This window comes from Otolemur garnettii, unplaced genomic scaffold (assembly GCF_000181295.1).
Source record: "Otolemur garnettii isolate 467f Iridium unplaced genomic scaffold, OtoGar3 scaffold00127, whole genome shotgun sequence".
NCBI classification, from domain to species: domain Eukaryota; kingdom Metazoa; phylum Chordata; class Mammalia; order Primates; family Galagidae; genus Otolemur; species Otolemur garnettii.
This window is the reverse complement of record NW_003852522.1, coordinates 5515739-5540639: the sequence shown is the minus strand read 5'-3', so window position 1 is coordinate 5540639 and position 24901 is coordinate 5515739. Positions and strand designations below refer to the sequence as shown.

Here is a 24901-nt window from a genome sequence, read left to right as displayed (position 1 = left end):
CTCTACCCAGGGCCCAGAGTAAGACTCTGTCTCAAAAAAAAAAAAAAAACAAAATAAAACTAACTAACTAAATAAATAAATACTTGGCCAAAAGTGAACTTAGAGATGAGGCCCAGACATGAGGACTCTGAGGCTGAGAGCTGTTGTCAGCACCTCGCCCCTGGGGGGTGTCTCCCACTCAGTGTTCCTCTGCTACAAAGGGATGCTGCAGGGAATGCCTCTGTTCAGCTGGCCCTGACCCTGAGACAGGCAGGGCAGAGTACAGGTATGTTCATGTTGCAGAGGAACATGCCATTAGGTTATTCACCCCACAGTGGACATGCTGGCCCCAGAGACTGAAAAACTTAGGAAATGGTATTGAGAAATCTGGGGCAGCCCCAGGAGGAGATAGGCTACAGGGAGGAGGGGCTGAGTGGGGGAGAGTCAGGAGCCAGATAAGAGGCAGCTCCAGCAGCCGGCAGCCAGTGTTCAGTCCTCCCCATCCACCCCTCCTGTCCCTCCACTGTCCCTCACCATGGGACCTGCCTCAGGCCTCAGCCTGCTGCTGCTGTTATTACCCTGCCTCCCCCTGGCTCTGGGAGCTCCCATGTGAGTAGTTGCTCCTCTTCCTCCAGACAAGACTGCTTATGGGGTGGGAGCAGGTGTCTGGGGTACAGGGCCCTGTAGAGCTTGAGATGCATTTGGATGTTTGTGCATTTAGGAGTGAGCAGTTTGGGCTGCCTGTGGGTTGGGTGTTTCTGGGCGGGTGAAATTTAGGCATCATGAGTTGGGGATTTGGGATTGGGAATGGAAGCCATCTGTTGGCTTAGCATGAATGTGGCGTTTAGCAATTGTGTGACTGGGTGACTTGGAGGCTTGCAAGTTTGGACTTTACAAGATCTGGGAGTTTGCAGTTTGAGAACCTGGTGATTTGAGCACAGGTTTAAAGATTTGGCACTTTGGGCTGATGTAGGGTTGGGGTGTTTGGATTTGGTTGTTTTTATTTATAGGACTGGCATGTTAGAGGTTTAGGTTTGGGATGCTCTAGGATCAGGGGTATAGAAGTTTGGGTGCATGTGGGTTTGAGCATGTAGAGTTTGGGGTGCCTGAGGAGTCTGACTGCATATATTTGGGGGTGTTTAAACATGTAGAGGCGCAGGGCTTTGGGTTTACCCAATTGTGAGTTTGGAAGTCTGGAGACTTGGCGTTGGATTCTGTTGTGAGGTTCAGGGTTTGAGGACATCCATAGCCCTTAGCTTTCCAGGCTTTCAAAGTCCAGGTCCAGCTGCCTAAGCTGAAATTCATGGTCGCTGGCATCCTGCCCAGACGGGTGAGGCAGAAACTCAGAGAAGAAGGCAGATCTAGATGTTGTTTGGCAGGTGACCTGGAGACTGGAGCAAGTGCCTGGAAGCCAAGGCTTGGCCTGACCCTGACTCCAGTGAGAGCTGGAGCGTCCCATCCCTGGGATGACAGCTCCACTCCTGTGCCCCCCTCCAACAGGTACTCCATGATCACTCCCAACATTCTGCGGCTAGACAGTGAGGAGACCGTGGTGCTGGAAGCCCACGAAGTGCAAGACGATATTCCAGTCAGCGTCACTGTCCAAGACTTCACCAAGAAGCAAACGCTGGCCAACGAGAAGATCACATTGACTCGTGCCACCGGCCACTTGGGCAATGTCACCATCAAGGTGGGCGCAGACTGGAGCCGGCAGCAAACACCCACAGTAACTCCAACTGGCCGTGTTCTGAGTCTCCTCTTCTAAGCCCCTCCCCCCTGAGCCTCTAGCCCCTCGGGTCCTAGTACCCTCCCTTCTAAGCCCCTCCTCTTTGAGTCTCCTCCCCTTCTAAGCTCCTCCCCCTAAACCCCTCCCACTCCAATTTTCGCGTCTTCCAAGTCCCTCCCCTTTTGCAGTCTCCTCCTCTTTTAGCCCCTCCCATCCTGTCTCCGCCACTTCTAAGCCTTTTCCTTTCCAAGTACCCTTCCTTACCTTGGGATCCCTTCTCTTCTCTGATTCCCTTCTCGATTCTGAGCTTCCTCACCTCTCAGCCTTTTCCTCCTTTCTGAGTTCCTTCCCCTCCGAGCCCCCGCCCACTTCTCTCTTCCTTCTGAGCCCCGCCCCCAGCCCTCCCTTTTCTGAGTTCCCTCTTTGGCTACCCACCTCTTTGCACCTCCTTCAGGAGCCCCTCCCTCTCCCAAACTGGGCAAATCAGCGAGATCAGGAGTGATGGGCAGGCTTCATTGCAAGGAGGGACCCACCCAGAGTTCCAGAAGCTGGACCGTGGGCATGGGGCCCTGGAGCAGACCCCTAATGATGCTCTGGCCAATGCCTAGGTCGAGGCCACCAGGGAGTTCAAGTCAGGAAAGGGGAACAAGTTCGTAATCATCCGGGCAAGCTTTGGGTCCACAGTGGTGGAGAAACCCGTGCTGGTCAGCCTTCATAACGGGTACCTCTTCATCCAGACGGACAAGACCATCTACACCCCAGGCTCTACGGGTGAGGGTCTGCGGGGTGGCTGGAAAAGCGGAGAAAGGTGGGGGGTGCTGGGGGCTGACCTGACCTCCTTGCCTCTTCCGCCACCTTCCAGTTCACTATCGGATCTTCACCGTCGACAACAAACTACTGCCGGTGGGCCGGACAGTTATGGTCAACATTGAGGTACCAGATAGCTGGGGCCGCCGTGGTGGTAGAAGTAGAGTCAAGAGAGACAGAAAGAGACACTAGAAAAGGCCCCGCAGCAGGGACTCGGGGAGGTATATGAGGAGACGCAAACACACAGTGGCCTGAAGATGAGTTGAAGACCCAGGGGGACAAAGCAGATTCTGGTTTCAAATAAACCCCTGGCCTCTGGCCTCTCTGAGCCTCAGTTTCCTCATCTGAAGATTGGGATAATGGCAGATAATGATTCTATTGATTCTGTTCTACCTATAGCAGCGAGAGGGCATATGTAAGCACTTGGGTCAGGGCCTGTCCCTCCTCTGCCACAGCCCTGAGTGGCTCCCAGCTCTCTGGGAGGTAAAAGCTCAAGTCTTCCCTGAGGTCCATGAGGCCCTGTGCCCTCTCTCCCTCCTCCTCTCCATCTCTGTTCCAACCACATTGGTCCCCCCTGTGCCTCCAGTGCACCAGGTACAGTCCTACCCCAGGGCATTTGCCTTCTTCTCAGAAAAACCTCTTCTTCCAAATATCTACACAGCTTGATGCCTCACCCTCCTTCGAATATCTCAGTTTTACAATCAGTTTTCCCTGAGCACCTTCTCAACTTACAAATCCCCACCCTGGGCCCAGAAATACACACACACACCCCTCCTCTCCTCCTGCCACATTCTGTAAATGGGACTTATTCATTTGAAAATTATCTCTCCCTTTGCCCTGCCTTCCAGTGAACTTACTTTCATGCAGGAAGGAATAGTTTTTTCATCTGTTTGTTCAGCATCTCCTTACCCGAACCCAGCACAGTGCTTGGCATATTGTTGGGCTCAGTAAATACTTACTAAAAGGAGAGAAGAGAGAAAGAACGAGGGAGAGGGAGAAAAGGGAAGGATTGAGAGGGAGTATGTCATCCTCATAGAACTGTCATGAGGATCTGTTGAAATTGTATAACAGGGACCCGGCAAAGGACTGGTCTGGCTTTCGGAATTGATGGGGTTGCTGGGAAACATCCACCTCCTCTAAATGTCTTCTTATGCTGTCTTTTCTTTTTTTTTTTTTTTCCTATGCTGTCTTTTCCAGGGAATTTCCCAGTTTCTAAGAGAAGTTAGAAAACCAGAAGTGTATGTGATGTCTTCTGGTGTTTAACTGTTGGCAGCAGATGAAATGACATGTATATAAATCAAACTACATAAAATTGTTCTTCTTGTAGTCAAATGTAGACAACTACATGTGGTTTTTTTCTATGCTTGGCACTAGAGCAGGTGATACAAGCTGGCTATTACTAATATAGTATTCAGAGATATTCTGATAACAAGAACTCTTGCTTATATGAGCTGTATCACAAGCCAGTGAGGAAGGTGCCATTATTATCTCCTTTTCCTACATATGCACATTGAACACAGAGAGTTTAGGTAACTTGCCTAAGGTCACACAGCTTATAAGAGGGACAGCAGGGATTTGAACCTAGACTGATTGACTCAGGTCTGGATTCTTAAATACTGTCCCTGTAGACATGGCACAGACAGAGTGTCCAGACACAGAGAGGTCAGGGAGAGCTTAGAGGTTAAACCCAGCCTCTACAGGGCCACTTTATCCCGTACCCCTTCCTCTTGTCTCCTCACAGAACCCTGAAGGCATCCCTGTCAAGCAGGACTCTTTCTCTTCTCACAACCAGCTTGGTATCTTACCTTTGATTTGGAACATTCCGGAGCTGGTTAAGTATGTTAGGCTCTTTAGAAGGGAGTTTAGGGTTCCCCCATCCCAGGAGTGGCCAGACACTCACCCACCTTCCCCACAGCATGGGGCAGTGGAAGATCAGTGCCTACTATGAAAACTCACCAAAGCAGATCTTCTCAGCTGAGTTTGAGGTGAAAGAATATGGTAAGAGGGAAAACAGCCAAGGTGGGGGTACCCTGGGACTCTGGGCCCAGTGCTGGCCCCACCAATACCATCTCTCACCTCAGTGCTGCCCAGTTTTGAGGTCATAGTAGAGCCCACAGAGAAGTTCTACTATATCCATAACCAGGAGGGCCTGGCAGTCACCATCACAGCGAGGTAAGGACATGCGAGGGCCAGGTGAGGGGCTAGCAGTGGGGCCAAGTGATGGCCAGCTTAGAAGTTGGCAGTGGGGCCAGATGAGAGGATGGGTAAGGGCCAGGAGTGGGACCAAGTAAGGGTCAGCTGATGTGCTGGGGGAAAGACTGGGACTCTGGATCTTTAGCCACAGCTAGTAGAATTTGGGAGAAACTTAGTTTTCTATCCAGGGAGGACCTGAAGCCTTTCTTGCCCCATAGGTTCTTATATGGGGAGACAGTGGATGGAGTCGCCTTTGTCATCTTTGGGGTCCAGGATGGAGACCAGAGGATTTCCCTGTCTGAGTCTCTCACTCGCATTGAGGTACCTGGCAGAGGGCCCCTCTGAACCCCACCACCACTTCTGAGCCCTTGCCTCCCCACTGAGCCTATTTCCTTGCCCCCAGATCGAGGACGGCAATGGGGAGGCCTTGTTGAAGCGACAGGTGCTACTGGATGGGGTGCAGCCCTCCCAAGCTGAGGACCTGGTGGGAAAGTCTTTGTATGTGTCTGTCACCGTTATTCTGCACTCAGGTGAGGCCTGGTCTGAAGGAAAGGCCCAGGACCACGATCCTGGCCAGTGTAAGAGGGGAGGCCCTCTCAGAGAAGGAAACCAAGTCTGAGAGGGGAGGCCCAGAGTGAAGGTGGGGTCTGATATGAGGGGGGAAAGCCCAATATGAGGGCAAGATCTAATCCAATGGGGAGGCAGGCCCAGTACGAAGATGGGATCCAGTCTGATGGGGTAGACAGGCCCAGTCTGAGGGTGGGGTCCAGAAGGCAGACCTGGTATAAAGGTAGGATCCAGTCTCAAGGAGGAGGCCTGGTCCTGAGGGGTGGCCTAGGAGCCCACCATCATGGCTGGTCCTCTCAGGCAGTGACATGGTACAAGCCGAGCGCAGCGGGATCCCCATTGTGACCTCTCCCTACCAGATCCACTTCACCAAGACACCCAAGTACTTCAAACCAGCCATGCCCTTTGACCTTATGGTGAGACCCTGTTCATCTCTTCTGGAGCACTGGCCATGCTTCTGAGTCCTTCTGAACCTTCTCCACCCACCCTCTGCACCCACAGGTGTACGTGACAAACCCCGATGGCTCTCCTGCACGCCGCATCCCTGTGGTGGTCCAGGGCCATGAGAACGTGCAATCTCTGACCCACGATGATGGCGTAGCCAAGCTGACCATCAACACCCAAAACAGTCGGCAGCCCCTGACAATCACGGTAAGCCTGGTCTCAGCCCTCACCCCCCACCTCTGGAGGTGTAGAAGAGCCTGATGTATGCAGTGACATCCTTCCACTTGTAGAGAGGCCTCCAGCCACATGCTGAGAGATGTTTTCTACTGTATAGAGGGGTTCTCTTGTGCACAGTGTGGTCCTGCTGTTTGTATAGAGAAGTCCACATTGAGATAGCAGGGCCTTTTCCACTCACATGCCTGATTCTCCCCTTACAAAAAAGAGGTGCTCCAGCCATGCACAGTCTTACTGCTGACTGATGAGTCTAAATCTTGTGGGGAGAGGCTCTACAGTTTATGTGCATGGGTCCACCATTGGCGTGGTGGCCTCAGTTCTCCTGGCTTCTGTGGGCTTGACTTTGTCACCCCCTCTCTGAAAGGGAAGCAAGGCTTGTGTGCATGCTGCACAGGTGTGTGGATGTCTTCCAGGTCTCTCTCCAGCTTCTGTGTGGGGCGCACCACCTCCCACCTCCTAGAAGAGTTTCCTCACTTCCTTAGCCTATGAACTAGTCTCCAGTGGCTACTGTGACAAATGACATCTGCTTAGTGATTTAACACAATACAAATTTATTAATGATCTCATCTTAAAATCCATAATTTAATCCCACCTACAAAGTCCTTTTGCCACAAAAGACAACAATATTTCCAGGTCCCCGGGATTAGGAGGTGGGCATCTGTGGGGTACATGGGAGGTGATGAAAACATGCACCCCTCTCTCCCCCCAGGTGCGCACAAAGAAAGATGGCATCTCAGAGGCAGAGCAGGCCACCAAGACCATGCAGGCTCAGCCCTACAGCACCCTGGGCAACTCCAACAACTACCTGCATCTCTCAGTGCCTCGTGTTGAGCTGAAGCCGGGGGAGACTCTCAATATCAACTTCCACCTGAGAGCAGACCCTGGGCTGGGTGCCAAGATCCACTATTACACCTACCTGGTCCGTGGTCACCTGCAGCCCACAGCCCCTCTTCCTTGCTTCTGTAGCACCCCTAGGACCCCTTCCCTGACCCCAGATCCCTGCCCACACACCCTGTCTCTCATGCTCCCTAGCCTTATGCCCTCCCGTACCCCTAGATCATGAACAAAGGGAGATTGCTGAAGGTTGGACGCCAGATGCGTGAGCCTGGCCAGGACCTGGTGGTTCTGCCTCTGACCATCACCAAGGACTTCATTCCTTCTTTCCGCGTGGTCGCTTATTACACACTGATGGGCACCAATGGCCAGAGGGAGGTGGTGGCTGACTCCGTGTGGGTGGATGTCAAGGACTCATGTGTGGGCACGGTGAGCATCCCCCAGCCCCTCCCTCCTTCCCACTTTCTCTCTCCCCCCACCTTTCCCTGACTTCTTTCTGTTGCTTCACCCCCTCCCCACAGCTGGTGGTGAAAGGTGGTGGGAAGGATGATCGGAAGCCTACACCTGGGCAGCAGATAACCCTCAAGATAGAGAGTGATCCTGGGGCCCGAGTGGGCCTGGTGGCCGTGGACAAGGGCGTGTTTGTGCTGAATAACAAGAACAGACTGACTCAGAGCAAGGTATACAAGCACCTATATCCCCAAGGCAGAGAAAGAAGATGGCAGAGGGAAAGGGACAGAGTGAGGGTTAGGTGGGGGTGGGATGAGAGAGGGCAGTGGAGTGGGGTTGGAAGTGATCAGAGGATGCCCTACCTCATCCAATTTCAACTTGGACATGACTCTGAGAGACCAACAGCAGTGTAAGGATGGGGAATGGGATAAGGATAGATTTGAGAGAATGCCTCACATGACAATGGGTTGGAGACAGGGTTGGCTGGGAAGGGGTTGAGGATAAGGAAGGGGGTGGAATCAGGGAAGGACTGAGGCGGGGTGGAGGTGGCTTTGGGCTTCAGTGGGGATGAGAGCAGTGATCATGCAGGGTAGGAACATGAGGATGGGATGGCGTGGTTTGGGAAGAGCCACTTGGGTGGAAGTCTCATTGTTTTGTTGAGCTGGATGTGGTACTGCTGGCTGAGCCTCTCTCCACTCCTGTGCCCTGCCTACACCCACCCCACAGATCTGGGATGTGGTGGAGAAGGCAGACATTGGCTGCACCCCAGGCAGTGGAAAGGACTATGCTGGCGTCTTCACCGATGCTGGGCTGGCCTTCAAGACTGACAAAGGCCTGGAGACCTCCCAGAGAGCAGGTGAGGATGCAGCTGGCAGCTAGTGGGGGCGGGGGCAGTGTCCTCACCTCTCAGATGCTAGAGAGATGGACTCTGGAGTCAGGGGACCTGGATTCAAGTCCTGCCTCCACCACAACCTGGCAAATCACTTCTCTCTGAGCCTCAGTTTCCTCGTTTGTCTAAAGAGAACAAGAACACCCCTTCCTCATAGCTATTGTGAGTAGACCTAGGACACCATAAGTGCCACCTCCATCTCATTCTTGGTCTACCTGTACCTCAGATCTTGAGTGCCCGAAACCAGCTGCCCGCCGCCGTCGCTCCATGCAGCTCATGGAGAAGAGGATGGGCAAAGGTGGGAGTCCTGGACTGGCCCACTCGGAGGAGCCAGAGAGGACGGAGGGCGGGCCTGGTGTGGGGAAGTTCTCCCTGGGGTCTGTACTGAGTCCCTTTTGCTTCGAGAGCCACCCTGACTGAGGGCCTGTCGTGGGGGATTGTGCTCCCACAGTGGGCCAGTACTCCAAGGAGCTGCGCAAGTGCTGCGAGGACGGCATGCGAGAGAACCCCATGAAGTTCTCGTGTGGGCGCAGGGCCAAGTTCATCATCCAGGGTGAGGCGTGTGTGAAGGCCTTCCTCGACTGCTGCAACTACATCACCAAGCTGAGGCAGCTACACCTACGGGACCGCCCGCTTGGCCTGGCCAGGAGTACGTCACACGTGGGGCTCATTGAGTGGGGAGCAGCCCCCAGTCTGACATGGGGGAAGTCCCTGGCAGGGTGATGCAGACCACCCCTTCCCATGAAGTATAAAAGAAACCCAGGTCTAAGGGGAGGGAGGAGGATAATGACTGAGAAGGATGGACACCTCTTCCAAGAAGGGAGCCAGGGGAGAGGAAACTACAGTCTGAAAGGCCTAGAGACCTTCAGATAAGGGAGAAGGACTTCCTCTGATGGGGAGGCAGCCCCTTGTCTGAGGGCAAAGGGGTTTCCTGCCAGGGAGGATCATCTCAGCTCCACCCCAGTCAGTCTGAAGTTTGACATTGCCAGAGCCCAGGACATCCCAGGTCTGAGGGAAACTTCTAGATGATAGAGCTGGTTACCCTAGCAATGAGAAGGCTAAGATGTGTCCTAAGATTGTTTTCACCAAAGAAAACTAATGTATGTTGCCTTCCAAAGAGCCACCTAACTAGACGAATTAACAAGCAACACTCGTTCATTCATTTATTCACTCACGCATTCAGCTTTAAATAAGACCAAACATGGGCAGCACCTGTGGCTCAGTGGGTATGGCGCTGGCCCCATATACCGAGGGTGGTGGGTTCAAATCCAGCTCTGGCCAAACTGCAAGAAAAAAATAGCCAGGTGTTGTGGTAGGTGCCTAGTCCCAGGTGCTCCAGAGGCTGAGGCAGGAGAATTGCCTAAGCCCAGGAGCTGGTGGTTGCTGTGAGCTGTGATGCCACAGCACTCTACCAAGGGCAAGAAAGTGAGACTCTGTCTCTGAAAAAAAAAACAAATAAAAAAAACAAACATGTACACACTTGAAACTTAGGTCTTAGGCCAAATGAATCTTAAGGAAAGTGAGAATTTTATCTTATAATAAACAAATCCAGAATGGTCTCTCAGAAGGAGGACATGGTCTGACTAATACTGGGAAAATTAGACAAAACCTCTGATCTACTAAATATGATTTACATCCACTTGGATTGGATTTTTCCCCTAGCATTGTGTAATTTCTTTAGCCAATTGGGGGGTCAAACAAAGAATGGCTTAAATGTTAATATTGGCCAGGCACAGTGGTTCACACCTGTAATCCCAGCACTTTGAGAGGCTGAGGTGGGAGGATCACTTGAAGCCAGGAGTTTGAGACCAGCCTGGGCAACATAGTGAGACCCCATCTTTACAAAAAATTTAAAAATTAGGTGGGCATGGTAGTACAGACCTGTAGTTCCAGCTACTCAGGAGGCTGAGGCAGGAGGGTTACTTGAAACCAGGAGTTGGAGGCTGCTGTGAGTTGTCATACCACTACACTCCAGCCTGGGCGAGAGAGCTAGATCCTCTCTCAACTAGGAAAAAAAAAAACTTTCTACCCAAAGGCATTTTGATGGATTATTCCAGAGTATAGCTGGATTTAGGAATCCATGGAATTCCACCCACTTTGTTACTATAGAGAAGCAGACCCCAATTCAAATCTGCCCATCATGTCTAAGGAAAACTCAGCCAGGGATGAACCCTACTACATTCCAACTGTCAAGGTGTTTTGGGGGCGGTATTTTGTTTTGTTTTTTAGTTTTGAAACAGATCTCACTCTCTTGGGGAGGCTGGAGTGCACAGTGTCTCAGGACCACAGCTCTTTGAGAGGAGCATGAAAATGCTTCAAATGCTTTCATTTCTTTAAAAGTGAGAGGGGAAAAATGAATATAATACACTTTGTGTTATATTTGTCTTTATATATCATAAACCCAGTTGTGAAATATAATTTTTAATGTATTTTTTGTGGAGGAAGGTGCCTCCAAAGGCAGTTGTGCCTGGAGCTCATGAGGAATTCATCACATAGTCAGGATCCCCTCGGGGCAGAGATGGGACTGAAGGATGTGGCCAAGGAGGAAAAAGGTCTGTTCTAAATGCAGATCTGACCCCCTGCAGGTGATCTGGATGAGGACATAATGCCAGAAGAACACATCATCTCCCGAAGCCATTTCCCAGAGAGCTGGCTGTGGAGGATGGTTGACCTAGATGAGCTCAAGGACCAACAAAAAGACGGGTAAGGCCAGGATAACTCCACTCCATTCACCCTCAGGACAAGACCATTTCATGTGTACGCACCTGCAACCTCCTGTTTTTTATGGAGTTGTGCGATCTCACAGCCTGATCCTGATTCCTGAAAAATCAGGAATTGGGTTGCCTACAAGGGCCCCCCTATTCCTCTCCCAGTCTGTCCCGTGGGGCTTCTCTAAACAGCTTCACCCGGCTAGATGTCTTCTCCTAATGCCCCAACCTCTCCCCCATCCAGACTCTCCACGAAGGTCATGAACGTGTTTTTGAAAGACTCCATCACCACTTGGGAGATTCTGGCTGTCAGCTTATCAGACAAGAAAGGTGAGGGAGGACAGTGACCTGGTTCCAGGGAAGCAAAGAGCCCTGGGCCCCTCACTGATTTCTCGTTCTGTCTAAACCCAGCAGATCTTTTGGTTTTTGACAGCTTATACTCTGCCTCTGGTCACAAAGCTAGATTGTGGGGGATGTAGTCTCTACAGTTGGTGCTTTTTAAAGAAAATGCACTTTATTTTTTAGAGTAGTTTTAGATTCACAGAAAAATTAAGGAGAAAGTTCCCGTGCATTCCCTGTCCCTACACCTATGCCTCCCCCCACCATCAGCACCCTCCACAGAACGACGCATTGACCTCTGTGGCCACGTCCTAGTTCAGATCAGGGTTGACTCCTGGTGCTGTACATTCTAAGGTTTTGGACCCATTGGATAATGACATGCACCCACCATTATGGTGGGATCCATGTGGTTGGATCCATTACACCCATTTTGTGGTGTGATGGTGCACCCACCATTACAGAATCAATTGCAACAGAAACTTTTCAGGGGTGATGTTGAAATGAGAGTGGGCTAAACGATTAAGAAAAGAGACAAGAGGAAGCAGGATGAAATGTATGATTGAAACATCCATGACAGACTGTGCAACATGACAAAAGGGGACAAGAGGTGGCCCCTTTCCCATATACCTGTACCCATTACCAGTAACCTGATATGAGACCCTCACTAGACCAAATTAAATATGGACAGTTGAGACACAGGTAAAGAGAATTCTGGCCTTGGGCAGAGTTTAAGGGTGTGCCCAGTCATCACACACAAAAAAGTAAAAATTGTAATGCAATTTTGTAACAATCAAGATGAATGCAAAAAAAAAAGTCCATGATGAAGAAATTATTCCAATTTTAAATAAAAATCATTGTTGTGCCAAGCCATATTGGAGTCTATGGCAAGAAAAAACTATGCACCCCATATACATGTTTTATGTATATTTTTAAAAGTTAATTTTTCCCAGAACATTTAAGTAATTGAAAAAAGAAGAAAAAGTAAGTGTATTAAAATGTACATTAGGTGTAAATATTCTATTTATACCCAAATCAGAACTTATTTATTATAATTTTATTTTATAATTTATAACAATTTATTCCTAATATGTATTATATTTGTTATTGTTAACATATTATTAACATATTCCATGATACATGTTTTGTTAGATAATATATAACATAAATTACATATTGAAATTTAAAATTTACATTTACATAAATGTAAGTATAATAAATATAGTGTATTTCATAACACAATATAAATAATATTACAAATATAAGGGCAGCACCTGTGGCTCAGTGAATAGGGCACCGGCCCCATATACCGGAGGTGGTGGGTTCAAACCCAGCCCTGGCCAAAAACTGCAATAAATAAATAAATAAAATATAAATTATATACTATGATATATATAGTATGCTGTAATAGAGAATATTATGTAATAATCTAAGATGAATATAATGTAAATATTAGAAATTATAAAATTACATAATATTATACGCCATATAATATAAATATCATTTATTATTAATTACATAGATGTAATTATTATATAATTTACTGTAATACATTTTATTTAAATCAAATATGTCCAAAATAGTATCATTTCAACACTTTGTAAAAAGTTGCAAAACCTCTATCCCCCTAATAATAGTGTTACTACAATAAGTCTTTTAATATTTAATAACAATTTATTAATATACCAGAATTACTAATGCTATATTTTACTTTCATTTGCATTAGGCCTTCAAAACCTAGCATGTACTTTACACTCCAGCACATCTAACCCAGGATGCTAGATTTTCCTTGGGAATACTTTGTATCATGAAATTTACAGTTGGAAAGGCACATTCTCATATTCTAGTTGTTGCAAACACACTTAGACATGTCCCAGTCATTCACTCAAACATCATCTTTTAAAAATAGAGATTTCATTCACATACCATAAAAGTCATGCTTTGAAAATGTGCAGTTCACTGCGCTCTATATATTCCCAATGGGCATCAGTTTTTTAAGTTTCAATCTGAGTTAAATTAGATTTAAATAAAAGTGCATTCAATAAAAGTAAAATTCCAGTTCTCCCTTGAGCCAGCCACATTTCACATGCTCAGCACTCACAGTGTTGCAGCTACGGTTTTGGAGATGTGGATGTATTTTACAGACCTTTCTTCTGCCTTACACATCTACCTGGGAGTCAAACTGCAAAGCGAGTGGACATCACTAAGTAATAGTAACCTCAGCCGGCCACCTGCCCTTTATCACTATCAATAGTGTTTTGTCCATGGGCCTCTGCAAAGACAGGCTGGACTAGGGGCAGCTCCTGTAGTAAGGGGGTAAGAGCAGAGAGCCTGGGAGGGGCAGGAACTTGACCTGGAACCTGGTTTTGTCTGCTCATCTCACTCCCCTGCCCTTGGTGCTCCATGCTGTGCCTCTGCCTGGCAGGGATCTGTGTGGCTGACCCCTACGAGATCACAGTGATGCAGGACTTCTTCATTGACCTCCGGTTACCCTACTCTGTTGTGCGCAATGAGCAGGTGGAAATCCGAGCTGTCCTCTACAATTACCGGGAGAAGGAAGAGCTCAAGGTGGGTCTCCAGGGTGGCAGAGGCCTGATGGGAGCTGGAAGTGGGCAGCCTATTGCACACCCCCTTGCCTTGCTACCTTCTCTCCCCGGCAGGTGAGGGTGGAACTGCTGTACAATCCCGCCTTCTGCAGCATGGCCACCGCCAAGAAGCGCCACCAGCAGACTGTAACCATCCCGCCTAAGTCCTCACTACCTATACCTTACGTCATCGTGCCCCTGAAGGTTGGCCTTCAGGAGGTAGAGGTCAAAGCTGCTGTCTACAATCGTTTCATCAGCGACGGTGTCAAGAAGACCCTAAAAGTCGTGGTGAGTCCTTGTGGCACTTGCAGCTCCTTGTCCTTCAGGGAAGAAGGCCCCTTGTCTCTGGGCTATTGACCCAGGTTGGAGACCCAGGCTCTGGGAGAAGAGGAATCACAGTGTCCAGCTTAAGAAACTTAGAAGTCTCAGAAGTTCAGAAGCAGGGCTAGATCATGGCAAGGCAGGTGAGACAGTAACTCCCGGCACAGAATTTTAGGGGAGGGTGCCAAAACACTCAATGATCAAGATCAATAGTTTTAATTTTTTTAATTTTATTTTTTAATGGATACATAATCATTACACATAGTTACAGAACACATAGTGGACATTCATCATTTCTTTGTGTTGGGAACATTTAATATCCTCCTTCTATTTAGCTATTTGAAACTTTGTACCACATTATTGTTAACTACAGGGTGTCCCAAAAGTTGCCCATAAACCTACCTTTATTTGCAAAATAGTCATTATAAAATTTTACAAAGAGGTTGCCAACATGTAAAGGATATTTTGTAAAATTTTGTGAATTTATGGGTGTCTTTTGGGACACCCTGAATTGTCACCCTACAGTGCAGATAGTAGGACTACCTAGCTATAATTTTATATCCTTTAACAAATCTCTCCCTATCCTTCTCAGCCCCTAGTATCCTCTGTTCTACGTGGATACATTCTTCCATGTTTCCCACAAAATAAGACACTGTCTTATATTCATTTTTTCTCAAGAAGACACACTAGGGCTTATTTTCAGGGGATGTCTTATTTTATTAAGTATAAAACAACAATCTACATTTATTCAAATGCAGTTAAGTCATCTTCTTCTGGAACCTGACAGGGTGAGCCAACCTTGTTGGTGCTAGTGATGTGTGAACTCCTTTCCGCTAACCATTTGCACATGCGCAATAGGATGCCTGTGACCGCGGTTACCACACGCGCACCGGCAAGTGCAAATGGCTTGGAGAAAGGAGTTATGGCAGATAAAAGGCATTCCAGTCTTCTTTACCGCTTAGCCCATCACTAGGTCTTATTATGGGGTAAGGCTTATATTTAACAAATGCATAGAAATCCTGCTAGGGCTTATTTTATGGGTAGGTCTTATTTTCAGGGAAACATGGTACTTCTATGAGATCAACTTTTTTTTAACTTCCACAAATGAATGAAAACATGCAGTGTTTAACTTTCTCTGCCTGGCTTATTTCAATTAATATAATATCCTCCAGTTCCCTCTGTGTTGCCACAAATGATGGGATTTCTTTCTTGTTTATCACTAAATAGTATTCCACTGCATATATACACCATGTTTCTTTTTGAGATCAATAACATTTTAATGCAATTTAAAATTATTATCACTGTTACTATTATTGTGTTAAATGATATTTCCTCTTACTCTTTTTTATTTCATTTTTTATTGTGATAAGATACACATGACATAAAAGTTAGCATCTTGACCATGTTTAATAGCACAGTGCAGTGGCATTAAGTACATTTGCACTGCTGAGCAACAATCACCACTGATCTTTTCATCTTGTAAAGCTGATACTCTACCCTTTCATGGAATATTTTAATAAATCAAGAAATTAATGACAAAAATATCATTGATGAACAAATTATCAGTATTTTAAATAGAGGCAGGATTCTATAATGTCAAGTCAAGCTATATTAGAGCCTATGGCAAAAGGATAAATAATCACCACCACGTACATTTTGCCTATGTATTTTTTCATTATTACTTCTTCCAAAATGTTAAAGTGCTTGAAAAAATATTGAAACATTAAAAGCAGGTATATGAAAACTGGCGATGCCATTTTACATTGAAATGTTTTTCTATCCAAACCAAAATTTATATAATTTCTATTTCTGAGCTTTAATGGAAGCAAATTTATATTTTTTCAACTAATGCTCTGAGAATAAAATGAACTATTAAAAAAAATACATGAAAGGTGGTGCCTGTGGCTCAGTGAGTATGGTGCTGGCCCCAAATACCAAGAGTGGTGGGTTCAAACCCAACCCTGGCCAAACTGGAACAAAAAAATAGCCAGGCCTTGTGGCAGGTGCCTGTAGTCCCAGCTACTCAGGAGGCTGAGGCAAGAGAATGACCTAAGCCCAGGAGTTGGAGGTTGCTGTGAGCTGTGACACCACAGCACTCTACCGAGGGTGATAAAGTGAGACTCTGTCTCTTAAAAAAAAAAAAAAAACATGAAAACATGTACTTAGGGACACAGTTGTCTCCTTTTGCCTCAGGCACAAAATATCTCAGTGTGGAGCTTGTGGGACTAAAACCCAGGAGTGTGCTGGGTTTAGCTCCTGGGAGCCAATTGCGCCCAAGTCTTCCCACTCTACTCACTTATGTTGGCAGCTCAAAACCAATAGATTGTGATAGGTGTGTTTACCCACAGAAACTGGCCACAATACTAATCAGACCTGTTCACCATGGGTTTTTTTTTTGTAGACACACATGAGGGCTTGATGTGCACTTTAAATACTAATTAAAGTAGCTTCTATTTATTGAGCACTTACTGTGTGCCACTGTGCTGAATACTTTATGCATATTCTTTGATTTAAGAGATGTTTGAGAGAAAATAGGTTAGAAACACAGGATCTGGAGCCAAACTACCATGTTCAGGCTCAAACCCCAGTTCTATTCTACAAGCTGTGTGACACTGAGTAAGTTACTTAACCTCTCTGGTACTCCAGTCTCCTCATCTTTAAAAGTGGGAGTGATAATATTAGCACTTACCCCATTTGGTTGTTGTGAAGATTAAATGAATTAACCTTAGTAAAGCTTCTAGGCACATGTGAAGATTTCTAAAGGTTTTATGACTTCCTCATTAATTTATAATTCTGTGATGAATTCACCCAACAGTATAGGATAGTTGTGTTTACACTGCCTCCTCCTTATACGGGAGGAAGCTGAGGCACAGAGAAGCTGAAAGGGGGAGAAGCCAGTTCAGAGTTCTTGATGCCTATACTAAGGCGATCCTCAGAATAGTGCACTCTTGACCTTCTGTGTGTCTGTCTGTCCTTTTATTTGCCCAACCCCTCCACCACCACCACCAACAACAACACTCACTACACAGCCGGAAGGAATCAGAGTTAACAAAACTGTGGTGGTTCGCACACTGGACCCAGAACACCTCGGCCAAGGTGAGTGAGTGGCAGGACTTAGGAGTGGTGGGAGGAGGAGGGGGCTGGTGCCATCAGTGTCTCCCACTCACTCCACAGGGGGCGTTCAGAGAGAGGAAATCCCTCCTGCAGACCTCAGTGACCAAGTCCCAGACACTGAGTCTGAGACCAGTATTCTCCTGCAAGGTGAGACCCAGGAAGGCATGGAGTGGGGAGGTAGGAGACCTGTGAAGGTGATGGGAGACAAGTCCCATCTAACTGGAGGTGTTTATTCACTGCACCTCCCTTCTCCCCTTCCATGAGACTGTCCCCTCTGTGAACGGTTTTATAGAAGCCTCCAGGCAATATTTTGTTCAGTAAAGAGCTTTCTCTGGTAAACAAGTTCAGTAAGAAGCAATGCCATTCAAGAGCAGAAATTCTAGAGTTCATTGCACGGGAGAAAAGACAGGGAGAGACTGGGGAGAGAAGACAGGGGGAGACTGGGGAGAGAAGACAGGGGGAGACTGGGGCAAGAAGGGACCTTGCAACCTGTGAGCTATAAGACAGCTTTGTGGCAAGAGCCTTGGTTTCCTCATCTGTGATGGGAGGCCTACTAGTATCCACCTCCAAAGGTTGGTGTGAGGATTAAACAAGATACTAAGCAGTGTTCTTAGTTCAGAGCCTGGCAAATAAGCACGATATAAGTATTCATGAATACTGTTACCAGAATTATTTTACTATTGGTGAAACAGGAGACCCAGGTACCACAGGGCGCCTCCCTTGTGAACCACAAGTCCTCCTCCCCAAAATGGAGACCACCCCTGCCCCCAGCCCAAGTCTCATCCTCCCAGCCCTCACCTGTCCCTGACCACTTTGGCTCTGGCTGGAAACAAATGCTATGGGCAGCTAGGACCCTCCTCACTCCACTGTGGGTCCCATCTGGCTTGAGCAATGTCCTTCCGCCCGGCTACAGGAACTCCGGTGGCTCAGATGACAGAGGATGCCATTGAGGGGGAGCGGCTGAAGCACCTCATTGTGACTCCTGCTGGCTGCGGGGAGCAGAACATGATCAGCATGACACCGACAGTTATTGCTGTCCACTACCTGGACCACACAGAGCAATGGGAGAAATTTGGCCTGGAGAAGCGAGAAGAGGCCTTGGAGCTCATCAAGAAAGGTGGGCACCCACGCCACTCTTGGAGACCCCAGGGCCCCTCCTGAAGCGCCCCTCATAGCATCCCAGTTCCCCTCTCTGTGCCCCCCACCTCTTCACCCTTGTGCAACCCCTCTGTGCAGCCCTGCTCCTTTGGGGACACTCTCTCTTCCCTGCAGGGTACACTCAGCAACTAGCCTTTAAACAACCCAGCTCGGCCTATGCGGCCTTCCTGAACCGGCCTGCCAGCACCTGGTGAGTTGCCATTGTCAGCTCGCCGGGCCTCTGCCTTGTGTCCCCACGTCCCTCCCCCTGCCCCCTGTCCCCTAAACCCTAGCAGGGCCGGGATCTCCAGCCAGGGGAGGGGTCTCCTAGACCAGCCTCACCCAAATAGCCTTGTCCAACACAACCCTGGACTCCTCTGCTTGCAGAATTCACGGGCTGAGTGACCAGTGGTCACAGAGCATTATTTAAGCACCAACTGCGTGCCTGTCGCCATTCCCCTCTCCGCTCATTGGCTGTCTGGGGTGACAGTCTCTAGATCTCAGAGCCGATTGGCTCACGCTCTGTGCCTGCTCTCCCCACCCCAGGCTTACCGCCTACGTGGTCAAGGTCTTCTCTCTGGCAGTCAACCTCATTGCCATCGACTCCCAGGTCCTCTGTGGGGCCGTTAAGTGGCTGATCTTGGAGAAGCAGAAACCCGATGGAGTTTTCCAGGAGGATGGGCCTGTGATACACCAAGAAATGATTGTAAGAGACTGGGCTTTCAGGGTAGAGTGGGGGACCGCAAAGGCACCCGAGGCTCAGAGGATGGGCACAAGAAAGACTCCCCCATGCACTCACTGTTTGTTTCACTTTATGGGGTTGGGGATAAATGAGCTGGGGGTGTCACTCCAACGTTGCAAAAGCAGAGACCTGTGGAAACCCTTGCAAGATGAAATTGCATGGCCTCTTGTTCAGAAATTATTAAGGATTTTTAAACTAAATGCAGAAGCTCTGGAATCTATCTCCAGCTCCTGACCCCTTCAGACACATGGATGTTGCAGGGATCATCATCCCTTTCTCTGCATTTTCACTGCTGGCCGCTGGTCTGAGGACCCCTCCCTTCCCTTCTGGGGACCTTGCAGAAGCCACCTCCTTGTCATTCTCCCACTCTTGTTGACTCTCAGACACTTTCCACATAGCAGCCAGGGTGATTTTTTCGAATTCATTAGGAATAGGTCAATAGTCCTGTGGCTTCAGGTGACTCTTAAACACAGAACTCCTTAGAGTAGTGGTTCTCGAAGTACGGTCTTCAAACCACAGCAGCACCTGAAGCAGCACCATCCATGAACTTGTTAGAAATGCACATTCTAAGACAGGACCCACTGAATCAGAAATTCTAGGACAGGGCCCAGGGATCTGAGTTTTTATGAGCCCTCCTCACATTCGCCCAAGAGATGCCTCTGTGTGTTCAAGATGCTTTCCTGCTGCACCCACACTCCATCCACACTGATAGGCGTCCTGCTCTATCCTGCCACAGGGCCTGTGCACATGGTGTTCTTGCTGCTTACCAGGTTAACCCTTGCCAGCTTTGAGAGTTCATTTTCCCCAGGACACCTTTTCTGACCTCCCTGACTGAGTCACACTCCTACAGTCATTCTCACTGCTATGTCCTCTTCTTCTGCACAGCACTCATCAGTTTGTAATTACTTGCCTCTTAAGGAGTTGTCTGATTCATGTTCATCTTCCCTACTAGATAAAGAGCTCCATGACAGCTGGCCCTGATGTCTGGTTTCCTATCATTGTACCCACAGGGCCAGCACAGTGGCCTTCCATTAACTCTTCCAGAATAAACAAATTGAATGAATACTAAAGAGTTTGACCTTCCTGGGTCAGTGGAGGACACCAGAAAAAGACCCAGTTCTGATCAGACTGCCTGAGATTCTAAAGGGGGGTTGATTGATGTGTGTGGATATGCTGGTGACCTCATCCTTGCTTCCTGCTCCCCATCCCAGGGTGGCTTCCGGGACAATGTGGAGAAAGACATGGCCCTCACGGCCTTTGTCCTCATTGCACTGCAGGAGGCTAAAGATATCTGTGAGGACCAGGTCAAGGTAAGTGTCTTCTATCTTCCCACCCCACCGGGTCCTACCCTCCACATCCACCCTGGAGGGTGAAAGGCTTCATTCTGAGCATTTCCAGGCCACCCCAGTGACCATTATAACAATAATACCTAACATGTATTGAGCACTTAACTAAGGACCCCCCTTCTAGGCATTTCAATGATTAAGCCCCACAATCCTCGCAATGGCTGCAGAGTAGGCTACTGGTGTTATTCCCAGTTTGCAGATGAGAAAGCTGAAGTACACAGAGATCAAAGAAAAGGTCATTTCTGTTTACCATTTCTTCTGCCATTTTAGCCCATTTCGACATCCTCTCTCTGATCTGATCGCTACATTGACATCCTTGCTGCTCCCTTAAAAAAAAAAAAAAAAAAACTCAGGATACAGAACTAAGATGATTTCCTTAGTCCAGAGGATCTTACAGATTTTCAAAGGAGTCTGGGACCCCAAGTGAGAAATGACAAAAACCACTGGTTTATTGCTATCTCTTTTTCCTCTGGGTTTGATTCTGAAGCAGGGAAGCTTAGAAAGATGGTCCCCTGAGAGTCTATGATGGCTCCATCTACTTTATCCTGGATGTTTTGTTTTGTTTGTTTTCTATGAGACAGAGTCTCATTTCATTGCCCAGGTTAGAGCACCATGGTCTCAGTTTAGCTCACAGCAACCTCAAACTCCTGGGCTCAAGTGATCCTCCTGCCTCAGCTTCCTGAGTAGCTGGGACTACAGAAGCCTGCCACCATGCTAGCTAATTTTTCTATTTTTAGTAGAGACAGGGTCAGGCTGAAGTTCCTGAACTCAAGTGATCCACACACCTCAGCCTCCCAGAGTGCTAGGTTTATAGGCAGGAGCCACCATACCCAGTCTTAACCTGCAGTTTTGAGAGTGGACTGTTTTACCTCTAGCACTCAAGTGGGGAACCCAGGATCCCACCTTCAGCCAGCAGTTTTTCCCTCCTCAGAACTCCAGAAAAGAGATGGAGGAGAGGATTCAGTGGAGATAAAAACAAACATAGGAGTGTTGTCTGTGCCTGTAACATCCAATGGGGACTCAGGGGCTTTCTGAGAGATTTAAAAGAAATTACTTCACAGGTGGTGCCTCTGGCTCAAAGGAGTAGGGCGCTGGCCCCAAATGCAGGAGGTGGTGGGTTCAAATCCAGCCCCAGCCAAAAAAAAAGAAAAGAAATTACTGCAGAGAGGAAGGGAGGGGGGAGAGAATGTGCATGTGTGCTAGCTGTGGGTGGGGGAGTCAGACACGTCTGACTTCAATTCTTAGCTCTGAGGCACCTCCCCTTTGGGCTTCAGTGTGTGCATCTGTAAAATGGGTATGATAATTTTTGTATTTATAGAACTCTCTGGAGGTTTGGATCCTGACTCAGCCACACACTACTTAGGTGGTCTTGGCAAAATTACCACATCCCTCAAGGCATCAGTATTCTCATCTCATAGGGCTTTTTGAGGTTATATGCATGGATAATTAGTGTGGACTATGATGATTATGAGATGAGAGGTATTCACAGTGATGTGTGGAATCTGGTTCATACTATAGCTTCTGAGTCCCAACACTTTGTTTAATGGTGTTGTGTTGATGACCTGAAAGTGGCCCTAGTGAAAATATTTATAGAACCAGCATCCCCCACACACCCACTGGAAAGCCTGTTGTTAGGCATTCACCAGCACACCACTCAGTATATGGATGTCCCCAGGTACACAATAGGTATTCACCAACAAGGCAGCTGGTGGTGGGAACCCTCAAAAATGTTCAGATCCGATGCACACTCATATGTCCCAAGGACTGAAATCCCTGGTATCAGGAAGAGATGCTTGTTTGATGCCATGGCTACAGCAGTGCCCACATGACCAGAGTAACCAACCCCCTTTCTCATAGAGCCTGGGAGGCAGCGTCAATAAAGCAGGAGAATTCCTGGAAGCCAATTACTTGAACCTAAGGAGATCATACACTGTGGCCATTGCTGGCTATGCCCTGGCCCAGATGGGCAAACTGGACGGTCCCATCCTCGACAAATTTCTGAAAACAGCCAAAGGTGAGGGGCAGCCTGAAGGGGCAAAGGGAGACATACGGCTGTGGGTGAGGGCAGGTGATCCCGAGCCGGGATGCTTGGCCCTGAGCATCCAGGATGGATGGTCTTAACCTGAGCCAGGATGCATGCCTCTGCCGTGTACTGAGTCCTTATTGTAAACTGCACAAAAAGGTTTGTTGCATCATTCATTCAACAAGTGTGTATTGAGCATTCCATTCAAAGAGGGGCCTGAGGGTTGATAGAAGAAGAGAACAAGGCAAGAGCCAGCAGGTCGAAAGCATCCGATATCAGGCAGGGCACTTGAGCACTGAGAGAATTCTAGCCTGAGTCTTATTTTTGGTGTTTTCTCCAGGCTGGACAGGGCAGTGAGCATTAGGGGTGGGGTGTCTTCTCTGCAGATAAGAACCGCTGGGAGGAGCCTGGTAAGCAACTCTACAACGTGGAGGCAACATCCTACGCCCTCTTGGCCCTGCTGCTGCTAAAAGACTTTGACTCTGTACCACCTGTCGTACGCTGGCTCAATGAGCAGAGATACTACGGCGGTGGCTATGGCTCCACCCAGGCAAGTGGGCTCACATCCTCCAGGCACCTGCCTCCTGTTTCCTGCAGCCCCGCACTGGCCTCAGAGAAGAAAGACATTGAGATCCAGACAGGCAGTTCTTGTGTCCCACGAGCCAGTATGATTGGAGGGGAGTGGAGAAGTTAGTTTTTCTGATTTCTATAGGTTCTCGACTATATTCTGGATACTCAAGACTGTATTTGGAGTCTCCTTCTACCTCCTGGTATCCAGACAGGGTTCTCAGGGCTCAGGTTCAGGTGGACACCTCTGTCTCTACCTTGGGGGTTCTGGGCCATGTTCTCAGTTCCACCAGACCCTACCTCTTATCCTCTCTTAATGTTGGGTTCTACACCATATTCCCAGTTCCACTAACCCTCCGATGTCACCCTTGCTTGCTAGTGGGCTCTAAACCAGGCTCCCAGTCACTCTGTAGTAAATTCTAAATCAAGTTCACAGATGAGCTCAAAATCCTCACAAAATCAGCATGCAACAGGTTAAACAGCTCTGCTGTAGGGCATTATCAAGTCCCCCTCTCTCCCTGGTGACTGCTAGACCATGTGTCAGTAACCTCAAGCTCTAGTAACTTCAGGATCCACCTGCTTTCTTTCACATTCCCAGCACTGCAGCCTTTGTCACTTTGGTTTTCTAGATCATAACTCAGTGTTCCCAGGCTCCAATTTTATTCTTGCCTTACATAAGTGGGTTCTAGATACATTCTTGATGTCCCCAAGCCCTGGTCTAGGATTCTTTCCACATCCTCAGGGTTGCTGGACCTTCAATCTTATGTCCAGATTTTCTGGTGGATTCTAGACATGTTCTCAGCATCTCTAATCCCTGGTCCCTTGGAGATTTCTGGAACATGTCCTCAGTGTCTGATGACCTCCCATTTTATTCCTGAACTCTCTGATGGGATCTAGGCTACCTTCATGGTGTTCCAAGCCTTGGCCCAATACCAAAAGGATGCCCCAGACCACAAGGAGTTGGACCTGGATGTGTCTATCCGCCTGCCCAGCCGCAGGTCTGATATCAGGCATCGCATCTTCTGGGAATCTTCTAGCCTCCTGCGATCAGAAGGGGTACAGTAACCTGGCCAAGCCCTCCTCATTCTCCCTATGCATGTCAGCCAGGGTTTGCCAGGAGGCAAGAGGGAGGTCAGACGACCACCACAGGCAGAACAAGGCTTTGTTTCCAACACCCTCTCTTTCCTCTCCCCACTCTGCAGACCAAGGAAAATGAGGGTTTCACATTAACAGCTGAAGGAAAAGGTCAAGGCACTTTGTCGGTAAGGAATGGGAACCCACACCCACCTAGCTCATGACTTTCTTTTGACCCCTCTGCCCCAGAGGGACCCTCTTCTTCCTATACTCAGCAGTCCCTGGTACCATGGGCTGAAACATTTTCTCTTCTCCCATCTCACCAGGTGGTGACAGTGTACCATGCCAAGGCCAAAGGCCAACTCACTTGTAAAAAGTTCAACCTCAGGGTTACCGTAAGGCCAGCCCCGGAAACAGGTAAAAGGAATAAATGCCCTACCTGTCACCTTCCTTCCTATTCTAATGTCTGCCCCACTCTTAAATCAGGACCTAGGTATACCCATCCCCTATTGCCATCTCTGTTTCTAGAAAAGAAGCCTCAAGATGCCAAAAGGACTATGATCCTTGACATCTGTACCAGGTAAGAAGATCTTGGCCTTCAGGCTGGGTTCATCTTGGCCATCCCTCTGTCTCTAGAAAGACTTCTTACAAATAATATCCATAATATCCGATTCTTTCTGGGTGCACTGTGCATCTAGCACTGGTCTAAGTATCCACCATGAGGTAGAGAGCACAGACAGCCCTTGCTTTGCACAACTGTGTACACGATGTAGCAGTGACTGTGTAAGTTGAGATCATCAAAGTCATCTTTTTTTTTTTTTTTTT

At 48.1% G+C, this 24901-nt stretch overlaps 1 protein-coding gene across 1 annotated transcript in view; it reads left to right on the top strand.

The window, feature by feature from the left end:
• Nucleotides 1–462: 462 nt before the first annotated feature.
• The window catches only part of C3 (complement C3), a 29395-nt gene continuing 4956 nt past the window's right edge, over nt 463–24901 (top strand). The window contains exons 1-33 of the mRNA XM_003797998.3: nt 463–588; nt 1480–1669; nt 2314–2476; nt 2568–2638; nt 4254–4348; nt 4428–4510; nt 4594–4684; nt 4924–5026; nt 5109–5235; nt 5573–5688; nt 5774–5923; nt 6660–6869; nt 7007–7213; nt 7306–7464; nt 7961–8090; nt 8350–8421; nt 8575–8772; nt 10709–10826; nt 11076–11161; nt 13593–13735; nt 13828–14040; nt 17103–17169; nt 17248–17334; nt 18101–18304; nt 18460–18535; nt 18871–19030; nt 20278–20376; nt 22270–22426; nt 22822–22985; nt 23900–24058; nt 24205–24264; nt 24403–24493; nt 24605–24656. Of these exons, the coding sequence (XP_003798046.1) occupies nt 515–588; nt 1480–1669; nt 2314–2476; nt 2568–2638; nt 4254–4348; nt 4428–4510; nt 4594–4684; nt 4924–5026; nt 5109–5235; nt 5573–5688; nt 5774–5923; nt 6660–6869; nt 7007–7213; nt 7306–7464; nt 7961–8090; nt 8350–8421; nt 8575–8772; nt 10709–10826; nt 11076–11161; nt 13593–13735; nt 13828–14040; nt 17103–17169; nt 17248–17334; nt 18101–18304; nt 18460–18535; nt 18871–19030; nt 20278–20376; nt 22270–22426; nt 22822–22985; nt 23900–24058; nt 24205–24264; nt 24403–24493; nt 24605–24656 (4175 nt within the window). The 5' untranslated portion in view covers nt 463–514. The remainder of the gene's footprint in view (nt 589–1479; nt 1670–2313; nt 2477–2567; nt 2639–4253; nt 4349–4427; nt 4511–4593; nt 4685–4923; nt 5027–5108; nt 5236–5572; nt 5689–5773; nt 5924–6659; nt 6870–7006; nt 7214–7305; nt 7465–7960; nt 8091–8349; nt 8422–8574; nt 8773–10708; nt 10827–11075; nt 11162–13592; nt 13736–13827; nt 14041–17102; nt 17170–17247; nt 17335–18100; nt 18305–18459; nt 18536–18870; nt 19031–20277; nt 20377–22269; nt 22427–22821; nt 22986–23899; nt 24059–24204; nt 24265–24402; nt 24494–24604; nt 24657–24901) is intronic.